The 18137-nt window shown below is 57.2% G+C and overlaps 3 protein-coding genes across 5 annotated transcripts; 2 read left to right on the forward strand and 1 right to left on the reverse strand.

The window, feature by feature from the left end:
• Positions 1-1284: 1284 nt before the first annotated feature.
• Positions 1285-7313, reverse strand: PSTK (phosphoseryl-tRNA kinase). Its single transcript, XM_084904588.1, has 6 exons — positions 7090-7313; positions 3881-4175; positions 3524-3722; positions 3240-3315; positions 2876-2969; positions 1285-1764 (listed from the first exon to the last, which is right to left on the reverse strand). Exons 1-6 carry the CDS (start codon positions 7303-7305, stop codon positions 1568-1570), a joined length of 1077 nt encoding a protein of 358 aa, XP_084760714.1. The 5' UTR covers positions 7306-7313; the 3' UTR covers positions 1285-1567.
• A 466-nt stretch (positions 7314-7779) lies between these two features.
• LOC311632740 (ATPase PAAT-like) lies at positions 7780-13398 on the forward strand. 2 transcript variants are annotated; one of them, XM_084904547.1, is made up of 6 exons: positions 7780-8028; positions 8899-9102; positions 9934-10006; positions 10510-10716; positions 11048-11505; positions 11662-13398. In XM_084904547.1, exons 1-6 carry the CDS (start codon positions 7877-7879, stop codon positions 11906-11908), a joined length of 1341 nt encoding a protein of 446 aa, XP_084760673.1. In that variant the 5' UTR covers positions 7780-7876; the 3' UTR covers positions 11909-13398. The 2 variants fall into 2 exon arrangements, with proteins under 2 accessions (XP_084760673.1, XP_084760674.1); XM_084904548.1 differs by lacking the exon at positions 7780-8028 and adding an exon at positions 8173-8788.
• LOC311632784 (protein FAM24A-like) lies at positions 12016-17285 on the forward strand. 2 transcript variants are annotated; one of them, XM_084904641.1, is made up of 3 exons: positions 12016-12163; positions 16372-16492; positions 16974-17285. In XM_084904641.1, the coding sequence occupies exons 2-3, from the start codon at positions 16383-16385 to the stop codon at positions 17161-17163; spliced, it is 300 nt and encodes a 99-aa protein (XP_084760767.1). In that variant the 5' UTR covers positions 12016-12163; positions 16372-16382; the 3' UTR covers positions 17164-17285. The 2 variants fall into 2 exon arrangements, with proteins under 2 accessions (XP_084760767.1, XP_084760766.1); XM_084904640.1 differs by having other exon boundaries at positions 12032-12163; positions 16270-16492.
• Positions 17286-18137: the final 852 nt, after the last annotated feature.

Below are 18137 nucleotides of genomic sequence, written 5' to 3' on the forward strand. Positions count from 1 at the left end.
TGTTTCCCCCTCACTTTTACTTTATTCAAATAAAAGCAATACGAAAAATAGGAAATGCAGGTTTCCATTCAACAAAAGGGAGAGAACTCTCTTGTTAAAACAAGTTTATTAACACTACATTCTGGGCCAGATAGTGACAGCTATATTTTTTTCTGACAACTAAAGATAGATGTTTTGAAGGTACATTTTGCTTTCAATGTAGACTTTTTTCATAATTGCAAACTCAAATGTATGACTAATGTCTCTGAGACGGCGCAGTTGCTGTTTCCAGGCGTGATGCTGGAAAGCCAGTTACTTAACGCACGCGAGTCCTTGAAGCGAACCGCCTCAGCCGCTCTGTGATGCCCTGTTTTTTGAGATTTAGGGTTTCACTTAAATCTGTGTTAAATGTATCCTCCACTTATTGAGTATGTATGTCCCATTTTATATTTAATCCCGTTTTATAGAAATGAGGTGTTGGGAAAGTTTAACATGCAATGTTTATTTTGCTGTTAACAGGCAGTGTTCTGAAACTAAATTTATTTTTGTTCAGTGAACATAAGTTTAGATTTTTAAAGTTGGTAGATAATTTATCTCCATTAATATTTTTTTAAGAAACTGTGAAGGAATGAATATGGAATAACTGATTTCACTAATGTAGTGTGTAGCTACAACTTCTTGAAATTCAAGTCAAGGCTAGACTTCTACTTTGAAAAAATCCCACTGGCTATTTTCCTGCTATTTTATTTAGAAAAAGGTGTGTGCCATTCACCTGCAGAATTGTTTGACAAAGGGAATATAGCTAAATATATGTTTAGAGAGAAACCTCCTTTTAAGTTCTGCAAAAATATTTACCAAATGGCTGTATTATTTTTAAAAATTCCCTACTAAGGATTTTTTTTTATTAAGTAGTTTTAGAGGGTTATATGATTTCTAGAACGTGTTTTTGTTAATATGTACTTTGATGTAAAGGACATACTTTGTATGCAAAACAAAATGAGTCTGATTGCAAAAACCTGTCTCGGGATTCCAGAAAGCGATCAGCGCTGAAATGCCGGTGCCCAGGGTGTGGCTCATGCTGTTCAAGAAGCTCTGCCTCTGTAACACGAATAAAAAACTGACACTTCCTAATGATTTCGATTTTTCTTCTTTGAGAACTAGGATCCAATTAACTAGTAATTTTCCAGGATTTAAAACGTTAATTAAAACACAAGGTTTCTGGCTCCATTAGTTGGAATGTGTAGACTGCCTTACCCATGAGTAGATCTGTCACATGACTTAAAACCAGAAGCTCCACACATCCACATTGGTCTCCTCCCAGTTTCTCCGGTTTATTAAACATCCTTCCGGGGTGCCTCCTGCCCCACCCCGCCCTGCGGGTCATCTGAGGGAGGCAGCCGCTGAGGCTGCTGTCCAGGTCACCGGTGACAGGTGGATGGCCAGCTGTTTCTGTTACACAAATGGACCCGATTTTTGTGAACAATAAGTCTGGCAACTCCTGTCATCGGCCTAGAGAATGTGCAATAATGCAGAACTGTAATCGGTTTGTGAAATCCTGCCCACGATCACTCTGATTGGAAGTGGCGTCTTAATGCTGCTCTGAGAGGTACTTGCGCACGAGGCTGTCCTTCTCATCCTGAAAGAGAGCGACCGCGTCCGGGACGCCCGGGGCCTGCGAGCACGGGCCTGCCCTGCTCCCAAGCCTCAGGTCCCGCAGCAGCTCCGCTCGGAGCTGGTTCAGCGCCGCCGCCAGGAGCTTCAGGTCGGGAGGCCGCAGGCACGCATCTAAAACCAAGACGGTCCCGGTCATGGTCATGGTCATGGAGTCACACCAGCACCACTGGTGTTACTTCAGACAAGCAGTCAGACCCCATCAGTACAACTGAGCGGTGGTACAGACAGAAGGCCCGTTAATGGGGGATACAAGCCCTTTAAGTGACCGCGAGGAAGCTGTGGGCAGCAGAGACGAGCCTGGGGGGAGGCTTGCTGACGAGAGCTGGCCTAACCGTGCACTGAGGCCCTGAGGCCGCAGACACACGAGGACCCACTGTCCTGTGGCTCTCCCCCGGAGGGAGTGTGTGTCTGCCCCGTCCAGCCCACATGTAGTTTCCATGTCAACTACAACGCAGTGGCTGTGGGGTACTCCGTACGTGCACCAGAGCCAGGGTCTAGCACTGCGCCACGTTCACTATCACTGTCCTGCTCCCTCCCCGCCCCCGGCCCCCAGCCCCGACCAATCCGGCGGCTGAATCCAGGTGTCCCAGCCTCACGCTCCGGGGCTGGGGCTGCGGGCTGCTTTCATGCTGCTAACGTGTTCATGGCTCGCCACGTAACACGCGTCAGGGCTGCTTTCCTGTCTGGCGAATGGCCCGTGCTACGGGGATGCCACCTTTTCTCTAAGCCGCTGCCAGCTAATGGGCATCTGGGTGCTTCCGCCTTCCGGCTATTAGGAACGATGCTGCTAGGAGTGTGTGTGCTACGAGGGGCACTGCCGGCCTGGCCGGTGTGCTCAGTGGATAGAGCATCGGCCTGCAGACTGAAAGGTCCCAGGTTCGATTCTGGTCAGGGGCATACACTTGGGTTGTGGGTTCGATCCCCAGTGGGGACTTGCAGGAGGCAGCCGATCCATGATTCTCTCTCATCATGGATGTTTCTCTCTCCCCCCTCTCCCTTCCTCTCTGAAATCAATAAAAATAAATATATTTTTAAAGAGTGGCACTGCTGGGTCCCCTGGTAACGCTGCCCGTCCATTCCCGCGGTGGCCGTGAGGCCAGCCTCCCCACCCCTCCCCGCACTGACCTCTCTGACTGGGTGCCCTGGGCCTGGCCTGGGCCTCGCTGTGGTTTTTCTCTGGCGGTAGTGACCAAGCGCGCACAGCATAGAAGGACCTGCGTACCTTTTGCTTCCTTCATGGTCTGCGAGACGATCCTTCGCAGCGCCTGGTCAGCCTGGTGCAGCGTGCTGGAGGAGCAGACGGCTCTGTCCGCTTCCTGATGAGAACGGGGCGCTCAGGAGGGCCTGGCTCCGAGGCCGGCGGGCTCTGCTCCTCCCCCGCCCGGAGGAGAGGCTCCCAGTGAGCGCCATTTGCGGGCAGCGGTGCCGGGGCAGGGGTGCGGGTGAGTGACAGGGTGGGCTCGCCAGGAAGACACGGGGCGGCCACAGAGCTGTCAGTCTGGGTGAGCGCCCCCTCCTTGCCCTCCCAGTGACCCACAGAGGCTCGGCACAGCGCGGGGGCACCCCTGGCCCTGAGGGAGACACACCTTCTGTTCCACATTGTCCTCCACGTAGGTCACTGGGTTTTCCAGGGCAGCGAGCAGCAGGCCGGTCAGCTCGGGGCTGGAGGAGGAGGAGGAGGTTACATATCTTCACCTGCGGGGTGGGGGTGGGGGGGACTGTGCCTCCTCCTGTGAGCCTTAGTCCACGGCCAAGGCTGCGGAGAAATGGTCAGCGCAGGGCTGCGGGGGAGGCAGCAGCTACCTGGGGGGAGAGGCTCCCTGGGGTGGGGGGGCCCCTGGGGAGGAACTTTCTGGGGGGGAGCGGGTACCTGGCCTCAGGCGAGCAGGTGGCACTCCGCACGGTGAGGCTGTTGAGCTCCCAGGCGTTTTTCTGGGGGTTGGGCTCCTCCATCTTCCCCTGCATCAGGCGGATGGTGTCTGCGGGCAGCGCCCCGGGCCGCCGGCCATTTCTCTGCAGGCAGGTCTCCAGCGGGCAGTCCAGGAAGAGCTGGCAGAACCCCAGCGAGTCTGGGGACCACGGGCCGCGGTGAGTGGTGCCTGCTCCCCCGCGGGTGGAGGAGGCTGGACCCCGTCCCGCCCCCGCAGGAGGGCCGCCCGCGCCAGCCAGGTCACTGCCCCCATCCACCCCCTCCACCTGCTCCAGGCCAGCGCGGGGCCTCACTCACAGCGCCGCGCCAGCCGGTGCACCTCCAGCCGCATGCTGCGGTAGTAGAAGTTGTCGTCCAGGATCAGCAGTAAAGGGCCGGCCGCCGCGGCCGGGGTGGGCAGGAGGTGGGCCGGGCCCTCTGGGGCTGGGGCGGGATGCAGCAGGCCCTGAGCCTGCAGGCTGGCGGTGAAGGCCCCCCACAGGGCCCCCGTGCCCCCGGAAGGCGCCGACAGCGGGGCCCGGAGCAGCAGCGCCTGCAGGAAGCCCTCCAGGCACCCGAGCAGCTCCCGGCGCAGCGCCTTCCAGCTGGGCGCCTGCAAGAGACCAACGCACCGTCCGTCTGTCCGCACTGTCCTCGCGCCCCGCCTCCCACAGCCCCACAGGGACCCTGCCTGTGCACCCAGACTTTCCCATACACCAGATGTGCTGTGCTTTTGCGTATATACAGAGTGAAACCGTTAGGGCAGAAATAAGAATACTGGGGACCAGCTACAATTATAACAAACATTAACCACGCTCTGCTAGCAGTGATTGCTTTGTTGATTAAAGAAAGCACGTTTGGGCCAGGTGGGAGGTGCAGGAGGGACTGGGAGCTCACCTGGAAATGCAGCCCATCCCCCACTGCGGGAGCTGCCAGGGCCACAGGACGATTAACAGCCTGCCGCACCTGAGGCGCCAGCCCTCTGCACACCCGCCCGCATAGCCTGGAACTGCCCCCTCTTCACACTCCTCTCGTCCCGTGTGCCCACCCCCCCATGGAACCTTGTCCGTCTACCCAATGCACGAGGCTGGCTTATGGCGGGAGGCAGCAGGTTTTGTGGCTGACCAGCTGCTCCCCATGCTCCTGGCAGGACTGGAATAAACGCTCACACATGACTCACCCCGTCTCTGCTGAATTGGCTCCAGTGTGACAGGCAGCCCGGACCCCCTGATTGTCCGGTTTCAGAATCACATCATAGCTGTATTTTATTTATGTGAATTCATCTTCTGGACAAAAGGGGACAAATGCTAACCTGACTAACTCAGGGAAAGCCTGTGTGGCGGCCTTACAAACTCGGAGACCTAAAGTGACCATGAAAGATGATCTGACCATGGTAAGATAAGTACACATATAATACCTTAATAAAAAAAGAAAGAAAGAAAAAAAAGAATGGTCTGAAATGAAAACCTTTTAATTAAAAAGCGTTTACAGCCGAAACCAGTTTGGCTCATTGGACAGAGCGTCGGCTTGGGAACTGAAAGGTCCCGGGTTCGATTCGGTCAAGGGCATGTATTGTACCTTGGTTGCGGGCATATCCCCAGTAGGGGGTGTGCAAGAGGCAGCTGATCGATGACTCTCTCTCATCGATGTTTCTAACTCTCTATCTCTCTCCCTTCCTCTCTGTACAAAATCAATAAAATATATATTTAAAAAAAAATAGCGTTTACAGTGGGTAGTCCTGTTCTAGGCCAGTATCTTCCCTGACAAAGATCAACTTTGACTTTTACTGAGCATCTAGGATAACATACCTGTGAAATATCTAAGTTACTTATAACTTCCTCCCCCACGATCTCCCCCACCACCCGCCACCCCCTGGGCTCACAAATGGCACCTGGGCGGAGACATGTTCCCTCATTCTTACTGTCACGGTGTTAGCTGGACTGTTAACTATCCCGTGCCCACCTGGGCAAAACATGTGTGTCTATCATTTTGCTTTTTACCAATCCCAGAGGTCCCACCCCATCTTGCCTTCTCCCACCTCCCTCATCTGTCATGTAATCCACTGAGGTCTCCTCCTTTGCTGGTAATTTATTTTAAAAAAGGTGAGAAACCACCGTTCCCCGGAGCACTGCCTAGCTACACTGAGACTGTCAATCCTGGCAACTGTCGACGGTCTGGCTCAAATAAACTCACAAAAACTCTTTACGGGTTTGAATGTTTTTTTCTACGTTAACAATCTACACTCAGGCATAAACGACAAAAATGGCTACTTAAAGTATTCAGAATATTTCAATCAGTGTTTGCTGTAGAGTGAGCATGAGATGGGGAGCATAAATCTACTCTACCCAGAGGCCCCCGAGTTTGCACGCTTCTCCCGGGGGATGCATCTCACTGCAGAGAGCGGGATTTGAGGGCTAAAGCGAAGCATGGATTTGGAACACACAAGTTGATCCCTAAATACAAGCCATTAATTCCTTTGGTGCCACCCTCCCCTGTGCCTGCAGAGGCAGGTTTACCCAGAATGAATGAAGATGGAGCCGCAGGCCCTTCATGTACAGCCTCTTTATCGTCCTGGGAGGGACCCTAGCAATTTTGTTATTTTTATTCTTTTTTAAAAAAATTCTTAAATATATTTTTTATTGATTTCAGAGAGGGAAGGAAAGGGAGAAAGAGAAACATCAATGATGAGAGAGAATCATGGATCGGCTGTCTCCTGCACGCCCCCAACTGGGGATCGAGCCCGAAAACTGGGCATGTGCTCTGACAGGCAATAGAACCCTGACCTCCGGGTTCATAGGTCAATGCTCAACCACTGAGCTATTTCAGCCAGGTTGGTATTCCTTTTTCTTAAAAAAAAGGTTCCCCACATGATATCAACTCTAAACCCCACAAGCCTGCATTGGCACCTGGCTGGATGTTAAACTGGCTGTGGTGGAATTGTAAGAGAACCTTACCAAAGGATTTTCAAGAGTCTGTTTGACCTGGAGATTTCCACCTGAATGACCCCGTGAGAGTACACCGCAGGGAATATACACACATACCTGCTTCATACCTGCATAGTGTATAAGCCTCTATAAAATTACTCTACGATGGAAAATACATACCCGCCCCCTACGAGCATATAAGCCTCTATACTGAATTAGTCTTTTTTTTTAAAAAATATATCTTTATTGATTTTTTACAGAGAGGAAGGGAGAGAGAGAGAGCTAGAAACGTCGATGAGAAACATCGACCAGCTGCCTCTTGCACACCCCCCACCGGGGATGTGCCCGCAACCAATGTACATGCCCCTGACCGGAATCGAACCTGGGATCTTTCATTCCGCAGACCAACGCTCTACCACTGAGCCAAACCGGTTTCGGCCTGAATTACTCTGAAAATGCCCTCAACTCATTCTATACTACACCAGCCTCACGCTGCTCCAGCCTTGGGCTGCACCTCCCACCCAGGGTTCCCTCCAAGCCTGCAGCCCAGCAGGTGATTTGCTAAGGCGCCAGCCGAGGCCCCGCCCCCCCGCGCGCACTGACCAATGGCCCCGCGGCCTCCTCCTCCAGGAACGCCTCCGGCATGACGTCATCGTAGGCGACAACGCCCACGGCCCAGCGCCACTCGCGCCGCAGCCGGAGGCTGAGCGCCCGCGCGAGGGTGGACTTGCCGGCGGCGGGCAGGCCGCAGAGCACGCAGAGCGCCGGCCGCCGCGGGCCCTCGCCGCGCGCCGCCCCGGCGTCCTCGCCGGCTCTCATGCCGCCTGGGGGCCGCGAGCCGCCTTCCGCCCGCGCTCCCGCTCCGGCCGGCGCCGCGGGGCCGGGAGAGGCGCGTCTGAACCCGAGGGACCCGCGGCGGCGGCCTCGGTGCGGGTGCGCCCGTCGGGCCGGGCGGCGCCGCGATGCGGCCCCCGGCGCCAGGACAAGGGGAGTCTCCGGTTAGTCGTCCTCGCTGCCGGGCGCCTGCCGGGCCTCGGAGTCTGGGCGCCGCGCTGCTGGCGGTGAGGTCCCCGCCCCGGGAGAGGCCCCGCGGAGACGGCACCGCGGCCGCGGGGCGCCCGGTGACCGCACGTCAGGGAGGCGGCGCGGCCCTGACCTGACTGACAGGCGGGAGGGCAGCGCCACGGCCAGCCCCGCCTCCCGCCGCGCGTGGGCCGCCGCCCGCGCCGCCGCCGGACTCGCTCTCGCCCCCGCGAAGCCCGAGGCCACAGCTGCTGGGTGGCCGCTGGCACAACCGGAAGTTGCTCGTCGTCGTTCCCCGACCCTCGGCCCCGCCGGAAACCGTAGCTCCGGAGAAAGGTTCCGGGCCGGCCGAGCCTGGCGGGGGCCAATGGAGACTGCGCCTGAGGACGAGCGGTCGGCCGGACACCCCACGCTGGCCTCCTCCTGGGACGCCGCGAGCGGGGCGCTGGGCCGGAGCCTCCGTGTCCGCGGAGCCCAGGACTCGGACTGGGAGGAGCTGCTGGCGCCGCCTGCCTCGGGGTGCGCGGGGCCGGCTCCGTGGCGGCCACGCTCCGGGGAGGTGTGAGGGGACGTGGGGCCGGGAGGGGAGAGCGTCCGGCCCGGGGCCGGGAGCCCAGCCGGGGCCGGGCTGTGCGGGGAGCCGGCCGGACCCGCGAGGGGTGGGGCGGGGGCGGGGGCGGGGCGCCGGGCGCGGGGCGGGGGCCTGGCCTCGGGGTGGCAGCCGCTCCCCCATGTCCTCCCTCAGCCCTGCGGAACCCTGTCCCCGGCCTCGGCCTCTCCCCCACGAGCAAAACCCTCCTGTGTCCCAGAGGCGGACACTGTCCCAGCCCTCGGGAGCCTCCCTCCTGGAAATCTGGAAAAAGGTCCTCTGTCTTCTGTCCTGTTCTGCTCCCGCTCCTGCACAGAGCATGGCCCCTGAGCCTTATGGTAACCGAGAAGCCACTGCAGGGGATGGAGGAAGACGTCCCTGATCCAGGGCGAGAGCAGGAAACCCCGTGTCCGAATGCCCGTTCCTCAGAGGAGGGTGTTTCCCCATTGTCTCCTTTCCTTCTGTTTGGTTTAGAGAGAGGATGGCGGGAGGGAGAAGGGGAGGAGAGTCAAAGAGAAACACGCAGATGGTTCCCACCCTGACCTGGGCCTAAGTTGAACCTGCAACCAAGGTCCATGCCCTGGACCTGCGACCTCAGTCCCTGCGCTGGTGCCGCCGCTGAGGAGCCGGGCCAGGGCTGCACGGCCCTTTCTCTGTGAATCCGCTGAGCATGCGATGGCTGCTGGGAAGGTGTGTGACCCCAGAGGCCAATGGAAGTGAATGGAAGTCAGCCCCGGGCCCGATCGGTGGGGCAGCAGCAGGGCCGAGGCCACACTGTGATGCTGTCACTTCCTCCTCAGCCGGGACCTGGTGAGTCTGAAAAGGAGCCCCAAGAGCCCCGATGGAAAGCCCTGCTTCCTCTCCCTGAGCTGCACCCCGAGCGGAGGTGAAGAGATCGTGTCTGTGGGCATTTTAAGTTCAGCAAGAAACATGGAAGTGTACCTGGGCGAGGAGTACTGCGGCACCAGTAGGGGCAGGAGTGTTGGGAACGTGCTGGACTCCAGGTGTGTGACTCACCCATGCGGGGTGCTTCTGAGGAGGGTTTCTGTGGGCCCAGCTCTGGCAGCACCTCTTGCTTCTCTGACATTGGCCTTAGACCGGAGTGGGAGGAGCTGGAAACACCAGGAGCCTGGGAGTGCAGGCCAGGGTCCTGGGCACAGTCTGGGTCAGCCCTGTTGCCTTAGCAACTGGAATCTGACGGCTGGTGGGAGGGGGGTGAGCTGGGGAGGGTCCCAGCCAGCGCCTGGCAGAGGTTTCTTCTGATTCCCTTAGCTCACAGGGGCCATTTCCAACAGTAGCTGCCCATCAGCCTGGGGCTTTGAACATGCCTCCTGAAGGAAGCCCTTTGCAGACAGTGCGGGCGCCCAGCACGGCCATCCCGCAAACCTACCCGGGGGCTATGCTTTTTTATCTCAGAGAGGAAGGGAGTGGGAGAGAGAAGCATCAATGATGAGAGAGAATCCCTGATGGAATGCCTCCTCACTGCCCTCTCCCAGCTCATGGAGAAGCACTGTCCTGAAACCCTTATTTCTAAATGTGACCGTGCACAGTGAGCATGTGCCCAGCGGACGTGGCTAGTGGTTGGGCATCGGTCCACCCATGGCTGGGAGGTCACAGTTGGGTTCCTGGTCAGGGCACATGCCTGAGTTGCTGGCTCCATCCCCAGTAGAGGGCAGTCAGGAGGCAGTCCATCAGGGATTCTCTCTCATCATTGATGTTTCTCTCTCTCCCTTCCTCTCTCGGGAATACATTTTAAACATTTAAAATAATTTCTCAATTTTAAAGAGTGATAATGTGTGAAAACAAAGAAGTCCATTTTTATTTTTTATTTTCAGCGAACAAGAAAAAATTATTTTATACAAAAATTTTCTAAAACTGGAGCCCACTGCACATGCTTGTAGAATAAAGGTAAGTCGTGACTAGATCTGAACTAAGTTGGAAACTGCAGTTGTTTTGTTCGGTGCACATTCATGTTATGTGGGGTTAGTAATTCTCGATGTTCTCCCTTAAAACTGGCCCATGTGTTAGCTACGGCCATGCCAGGCCGCAGACTAGGTTAACACAGTTAATGCTGCTGTGCTCTCCGGCTTTGAGAAACTCAGTTAAAAATCATTTTTATTTTGACATAAAAGGTGGCAAGAAAAGCACAAGCAGATGTGGGACCAAAATCCTGAGAAAAAGACCCAGGGAGGGGATTGCAGACCAGGTTATTTTACATGTGATTGTTTAGTGTGGAAATAACTTTTTTACCTAAATGGTTGAGTATTTGTCAGACTCTCCCTATTCTAGCGAAACGGAAGTGAACTTGTAGACTCTTGACGGCTTCCTGTTACCTAGGTAACAGCAGGAAGTGACCTGCAGTAGGATTATTGCTCCACGTGGTTACTTTCCCGAACTTGTGTTCTCTGCAGCTGCTCTCCTTTGGGGAAAAGCCCTGTGTGTTCGTCAGCCAGGTGGTGGTGCACGTGCGGCCCAGCCTGGCCAAGCCTCCCGCCAGCTCTGCTGCCCCGGGGCCCAGGGTGGACCTGGAGAGGGTCCACAGCCTGCTGGCGGCCATGGGGTCCGCGCTGTCCCTGGGGGCTGAGCAGCTGATGAGTATGGTCAGATTCCAGCATCAGGTGCGTTTCCCTCCCTGAGTCGAGAAGGCAATATTAAATATGCCAGTGCAGCTTTCCCGGGTGTGCTGGTATCGACTTCAGTATTTTCTGGAGGAAAAACCAGTCAGGTGATAAAAGCCCAGACTGGAATCCCGTGGCCTCCCTAGCTGTGTGACCTCGGCCCGGTGACCATGACCTTGGTCTCCTCAGCTTGCTGGTGGCAGTCATTGCAGCTGCCTTCGAGGGGAGGGGGGGGGAGTCGGGGACCCAGCGGGAGAACGCCCGGCTGATTCTAAATGACTGCCAACTGCGCTCGGTCACTGCCATTGACAGCTGTTCCCTGTTCCCTCAGCGCGGCATTCCCCTGGGGGAGCAGCTGCAGGCGGTTTTGGGGAGCGCTGCCTTCCAGCGAGTGCTGGGCCTGCGGGCCTCGGCGCCCTCGGGAGCCTGGGACAGGCCGCCCTGCGCCCCTGCTCCTCTCAGAGCCGGGCCGACGGCGGGACGCGGGATTGAGGACGCGAACGCTCCCGGGGAGGAGAGCGCACGGCCCCCCGCGGGAGGGCCCCCCGCAGCCCTGGGAGAGAGGGACACCGCGCCCCCGAGCCTTCCTCTCCCCGGGGGGGAGCTGGACCTCCAGCCGGCGGCGTCTCTCCTACCAAAGACGGCGAGTGCCGGCCCCGGGGCCCCCGGCCCCCAGCTGCTGCCCATCCTCCAGGACGTGTGCGGTCAGGTGCGCCGTCTCCGCGGGGCCCAGGACGCCACGTGGCCGGGACACGTCCCCACGCCCAGCGAAGGCGGCCTGGGTGCAGGGTGAGTGTCCACGGGGACTCGGCGGAGGGGGCTGACGTGGACACTGGCAGGGACACAAAAGGCTGCTGGCTGCTGGCTGCTGGCTGGCTGTCTGGGTGGCTGTTTGGTTACCGTTTTCGCGTGATGGTTGTGTTTGGTCTTTCACTTCGCTCGTAGGATGGGAGAGCAGCCCGCCTGCTCCTACCTGGAGAGGATTCTGTCTAAGAAGCTGGAGCTGATGGAGAGGAGGCTGATGGACCACCTGGAGGAGCGGCTGCGCGCCCTGCAGGAGCACCTCGACCGCCAGGTGGCGCTGCTGGCGCGCGCCCTGCTCAGCCCAGGCTCCCCTCCCCTGTCCCCGCCCCCGGGGGTGCAGCTCCCCCACTGTGACTCCAGGGACACACTCTCCAACGGGGAGAGATAGGCGCTCGGGGCGCCGAGCACGCAGACATTGTGACCTATTTATTACCACGCAGCCCAAAGCTGGGCAGGTGTTTCTGTCAGTGAGGATCAGCATCCTACTTGCATCAAGTGACCTCAGCGTTTGTCTCCCTGTGCTTTTGATGTGACCTCGTGCCCCCGTGACGTGACCCCTGGGCCGCTCCTAAGAGCGGATGACCTTCCTGTGCTTGCGACGTGACCCCGTGACGTGCCCCCTTGCCTGAGTGTGCCTGATCGGGTTAGGAGTTGTTTTGTTTGCAGAGTTGGTTGCTCTCACAGAATTGTACACATACTTCTGTGTTTAAGACTTTAAATATTTAAGGATTGCGAGTTCAGTTCATCAGTATGTATTGTGACTGTATTTGAAATATGCAGTGTTTTATATAAAGGACTTATATTTTAGGGATATGGGGAAAATGGTTAGGGATTTTCTTTTCTTAATTGTTTGTCTCAGTAAGAAACTAGTTGCGTTTGGCATTTGTACATTGGTGTCCAGTAGGCCATTGGTTTTGCGTTCTTTCTTACTGTAGCTGCAGAAGGAAAGTAAGGCCTACACAGCCGCTTTGTTAGAGTTATTTAGGGTTAGTGGCTGACACAAAACGAGAGGACATCCTGTGTCCCCTTGCCGCGCCGAAGCCGGGTCCTCCCGGCCCCTGTGCTCGGTGTTGGGTGAGGCGTGTGGCAGCAGGTGCTGACGGCGGTGTGTCTGCATCCGAGAATGAGTGCGTCTGCTCTGGACAGTGAAATGGGAATAAAGTGGTGGTGCTCTGGACATGATGTCCCAGCACGGCCTGGTCTGTGCGAGCCGGTGTCCGTGGTCCCCGCTCTTTCTGCTGTTACGTTCTGTCTCTTAAACAGGAAGAATGGCCCGTGTTCCCTCCGTCGTTACTGCCCCAGTAAATGTGAAAACCCCGCCCCCTCCCCTTTCCTGTCTTGGTGCTGAGGGCCGTCATCTTCAGGCAGCACAGTCGTGCACACTGCACGCTGAGGAATGGCACTCTGGGTGGTTTCGTCCAATTGTGAACATGATGGTGCACCTACACACGCCTGACGGCACAGCCTGCCGCCCACCTGGGCTCCATGGTCCAGCCTGTGGCCTGTTACCTGCGCAGTGTGTTCCTGTGCAAAACAACACTAGACCAAGTGGGAGAAAATGATGCAATCAAGAGACTTCAGTAAACAACAAACAAGTGGCTGCTGCCGGCGTAATGTGGCTGCTCTTTCGTATCAAACTTTCTTTAGAAAGAGCACACTCTAAAATAATGATTAAAAGTATGACATAGGCCCAGCTGGCATGGCTCAGAGGTTGAGTGTGGACCCAGGAAGGCACAGTTCGATTCCCCGTCAGGGCACATGCCCAGGTTGCGTGCTTGATCCCCTATGTGGGACTTGCAGGAGGCAGCTGATCAATGATTCTCATTGTTGATGTTTCTGTGTCTCCCTCTCCCTTTCTTTCTGAAGTCAATAAAAATCCTATATAATAACAGCCTAATGTGCTAAGTGTCCGGTCATCAGGTTGGCCGTGCAACCAATTAAACAGTATGCTAATGTATGCTAAAGCCTCTCAACTGCTGACTATGACATGCACTGACTTCCAGGGGACAGATGCTCTGACCGGGGGGTTAGCTTGCTGTTGGGGTCAGGCTGATCAGGACTGAGCAAGAGGGGCCAGACATACCTGGAGTCCTCCTGCAGTCCCTGCCCGGTTGGCCAACCTCCCTCCCGATTGTGCACCAGTGGGGTCCCTCAACCTGGCCTGTACCCTCACAATCTGGGACCCCTCGGGGGATGTCAGACAGCCCGTTTTGGCCCAACTGTGGAATGACCGGTTGCTATGACAATCACTGACCACCAGGGAGTAGACGCTCAGTGCAGGAGCTGCCCCCTGGTGGTCAGTGTGCTCCCACAGGGGGAGCACCGCTCAGCCAGAAGCCAGGGTCACGGCTGGCGAGTGCAGGGTGGTGGTGGGAGCCTCTCCCACCTCCACAGCCGGCAGTCGGACATCCCCTGAGGGCTCCGGACTGGGAGAGGGTGCAGACTGGCTGCAGAATTTTGTGTACCTCAAGTGCATGAATTTTGTGTACCAGGCATCTAGTATATTAAACAAGTATCCTATATAATTCTATATAATAAAAGCATAGTGTGCAAATCGACCAAATGGTGGAACGACCAGTCGCTATAACAAGCACTGACCACCAGGGGGCAGATGCTGAATTCAGGAGCTGCCCCCTGGTGGTCAGTGTGCTCCCGCAGGGGAGCACTACTCAGCCAGAAGCCAGGCTCACAGCTGGTGAGCGCAGGGGCGGTGGTGGGAGCCTCTCTTCCCTCAGCCACAGGTGGGTGGTAAGGAACAAGGGTTCTGCCTGGGAGAGCCCCAGTCTGCAAGAGGGATGTCTGACTGTGGGATTAGGCCCAACCCCCGAGGGGGAGCGGGCCTAAGCCAGCAGGCAGACATCCCCCAAGGGGTCCCAGACTGCGAGAGGGAGCAGACCAGGCTGAGGGAACCCCAGTGCATGAATTCCGTGCACCAGGCCTCTAGTGTATTAAATAAACAACTACAATGTAATAAATACAGCAATCAGTAATAGTCATTTATTTTCATTATCAAGTATTGTGTACTGTGCACAGTCATGTGCTGTACTGTTATGCACCTGGAAAAGCAGGTTTGTTCACACCAGCATCGCCACAAATGTAAATAAATCATCACGACATGGTAGGAATTCCTCAGCTTCATTATCATCTAGATCACCATTGGACATGCGGTCCATTGATTATCTTTTTTAGAGAAAGTGGAGGTGGGGGAGAGAGAGAAACACTGATGTGAACGAGACATATTGATTGGTTGCCAGCTGAGGCCACCGAGGTTCGTGCCCTTGACACAGTCGCACCTGGACCCTTCAGTCCACGCCCGTGCTCTAACCACTCAGTCAAACCAGCTGGGGCTCGCACTGAGCTTTTACTATTAGAGTTTTCAGCCTCCCCACATTTCTGTCTTTTAATTGTAATATTGAAATCTTAAACTTGCTTTTGGTCAACAATCAAATTCTGAAAAGAAGGGGAAATACGATCTGAAAAGGCAAAAACTTAAGTGATTCAAAATAGCATGTCTGCTTCCTGGGGGCTGAGCTCCAAGTACAATGGGACAGAATTCAGAACCTCCGGGGGGAGCCGGGCAGAGCGGCGATGTCACAGCCCGCGCGCGGAAGGTGGCGCGGGGCCGTGGCTGGGCCTCCGACGTGCGTTCAGTCGGGAACCGGACTCCTCACAGGATGAACCGATAGCTCCCTCCTCTCCGCACAGGCTCGACCCTCCGGCCTTTCACTCCGTAAGGTCCCGTGTGGTACCACACGATGGGTTTGACCAAATAATGGTTTCCTATGGTCTTTAAGTACATGTTTTTTTCTAGTTGGCTGCCAGCCTTATCTGCGGATGTTTGGCAGTCATGTTGTCGTTTTATACATTTTTTTTAATTGATTTCTGAGAAGGGAGAGGGAGAGAAACATCAATGAGAGAGTCATCCATCAGTGCCCCCTACTGGGGATTGAGCCCACTTCCATGAGCCCTGACCTGGAGTCAACCATTGAACTGATTCAGGATGACCCTCAGCAGCTGAGCCACACCTGTTGGGCAGCTACCGTATTGCTTATTCTTTTTTCCTGGGTCATAGTATGTCAGCGTTCAATCAGACCAATTGCTTATTCCAACCAAATGGAATTTGCCGGGAAGATTTGGGAGGAAAGATGGCAGAAAGGCCCACCATCTCCCAATGACGAGGGCTCCTAGAATCTCCTTAAGCCATGAGGCGGCACGGCAATTCTGAGGACAGTAAAGTCCTTTTTCCAGAAAACAGCACAAGCGGGGTTGCTTGTGCTGAGCTGGGAAGCATGGCGTTTCGGAAGGAGCCGCGTCCTTAGTTCTGTTCTCAGAACAATTTAAATTTGACGAGCAGCAAGGGGCAGTCCTGACTCAGCGAGGGCATGTCAGGAGACCAGGCCTTGGGAGTGAAACCATGTGCGGCCTGTTTGTTACTCACCGCCAGCTGCACGTTACTGCCTGCGAGAGAGAGAGAGAGAGAGAGAGAGAGAGAGAGAGAGAGAGAGAGAGAGAGAGAGAGAGAGAGAGGGGGGGGGGGGGAGGGGGAGGGGGAGGGGGGGGGGGGAGGGGGAGGGGGAGGGGGAGGGGGAGGGAGGGAGAGAGGGGGAGAAAGCCCTTCGCTCCGTCTGTCCATTTCCTTCCTCTGCCTTTGCATTTCAGTCCCTTTTCCTCCGCGAGGAAACCCTCTACCTGCGTGGCCGGTCTGCTGGGCCCCTCGGCCGCCCTGGGAGACCCGTCCGTGTTCTGCAGGCAGGAGGCTCTGTGGCGGGGCTCCTTCCTTCCCGGGAGGAGGACAGGCCGCGCCGGGCTGAGGGCAAGGAGCCACTGTCCCACCTGCACTGCTCTGCCCAGGCGCCTGTAAGATGCTTGACATCAAGATTATGACGGCCATCGGGGTTGGCTTGCTGATCGCCATAGTCCTGCTGATGTTCTGTGTCACCAGCCTCCTCTTCAAACTGACTGGCATGTTGAAGTGAGTGACCGCCCACTCGCACAGGCACCGGGGCCAGCCGGAGCCGGGCCGCCGGGCCTGGGCCGCCCCGGGGTCAGGCGCGGGGGGTCGGGGGGTCAGGCGCGGGGGGTCAGGCGCGGGGGGTCAGGGGGTCAGGCGCGGGCAGCAGGAGGAGGCAGAGGCGGGTGAGCGCGGAGTCCTGGCCGCTTCCCCGAGGGAAAGGGCTGGGCCTGGAGCTCACAGGGAGATTGTAGGAAGGGAGGCTCCAGAGCCCGGGGCCGCTGAGGGGCGCCCGCCCCACCCGGGCTCCGCAGTTGGGGCCTCAGCCCCCGGGGCCCCCTCTGGGCCGGCTCTGACCTGGCTGCTGGCGGCTTGGAGAGCACGTGACCCGGAGCCGGGGCCAGGGCAGAGCTGTCCTCGCAGTGGGGCCCCGGACCTGCGGCTCCGACGCAGCCACGGCCAGCCGGAGGTTTCTAACCGCTGTGTTCTATCTCTCCTTAAGAGCTCCGAAGCTTCCGGTGTGTCTGGTCTTAAAAAGTTACCCATCCATGGTCACCAGGGACAAGATCACGGCGGCCACATCCCTCACGGCCAGCTGCCTCCCCGACCTCCAGATCCTCGACGAGTGCCAGCTGTGCGCTGACTCCAAGCCCCTGCCGCCCGGCTTCTGTGACGTGACCGAGGGGCTCTGACGCGGGCGGCGGAGCGGCCTTTTGTTTACTTCCAGATGTTTTATTCCAGATGTTTATCGTGTTCCCCGTGTATGTGCCTCCGGACGTTCGTGTGCTTTTGAATAAAAGCAGAATTGAAAGAACCTCCAGCCTTGGGGATGTTTGGTGTCGTTACTGATCCATGAACTTGAACTTGGGGGCGTGGAGCGACCGGCTTGTGACGTCGCGTCGCAGCGTCAGGCGGGCGACAGTCAGGACTACAAAGGCACGTGGACTGTGTGACAGGGCAGCACTGTGCTGAGTGCTTGGGATGAAAACCAAAAGCACCAGAAAGCTGATTTTAGACGAAAGCCTCCCAGCAGCCTTGGTGACGGGGAAATGTGTCTCCGGAGGAGACAAACGTTCCGGGGAAGGCCTGCCGGGATTTGGTTGCGCCCGAGACTCTGCGATTGGACTCGATGAGACTCAGGACAGATTCCCAGCCGTGGCCCGTGCTGACTGGAGGGCCCGCCGTCTGCCCAGGCGCCTGTCTCTCCCGGACCGGAGCCCAACGCTGGCTCTGGAGGGATAGGGTCTCCGTAGGGGGACCCTCCCGGGCAGCACCGGCCCTCACGGCAGGGGCGGGGCAGGTCCAGGTCAGCAGGAGGGGAAGGGGGAGGGGAGAGTCCTGGGCACAGGCAGGGGGAGCTGTGGACGAGGCAGAGATGACACCTGGCCAGATAGGAGCTGCCGGGCTCACCCCCGGGCCTGGGACCAGCTGCTTGCTGCCAGCAGAGACGCGATCCGAGTCCTAACCTGCGGACTGCACGGCCTAGCAGGGAAGCCGCCAACACGCTCTATCGTGCTGGCACACGCTCCGTGAGATGCTGACACTGCTGCCCGACTCGGTTCCTTCCCGACACGTGCGGGAGGAGCGAGCGCTGCTTTCCACACCGGCATCCACTGCGTCCGTGGTCCGTGCGCTGAGCGTGGTGACCCGGCTGCCACGTCAATGA

Source organism: Pipistrellus hanaki (assembly GCF_964339955.1).
Source record: "Pipistrellus hanaki genome assembly, chromosome: 14".
NCBI classification, from domain to species: domain Eukaryota; kingdom Metazoa; phylum Chordata; class Mammalia; order Chiroptera; family Vespertilionidae; genus Pipistrellus; species Pipistrellus hanaki.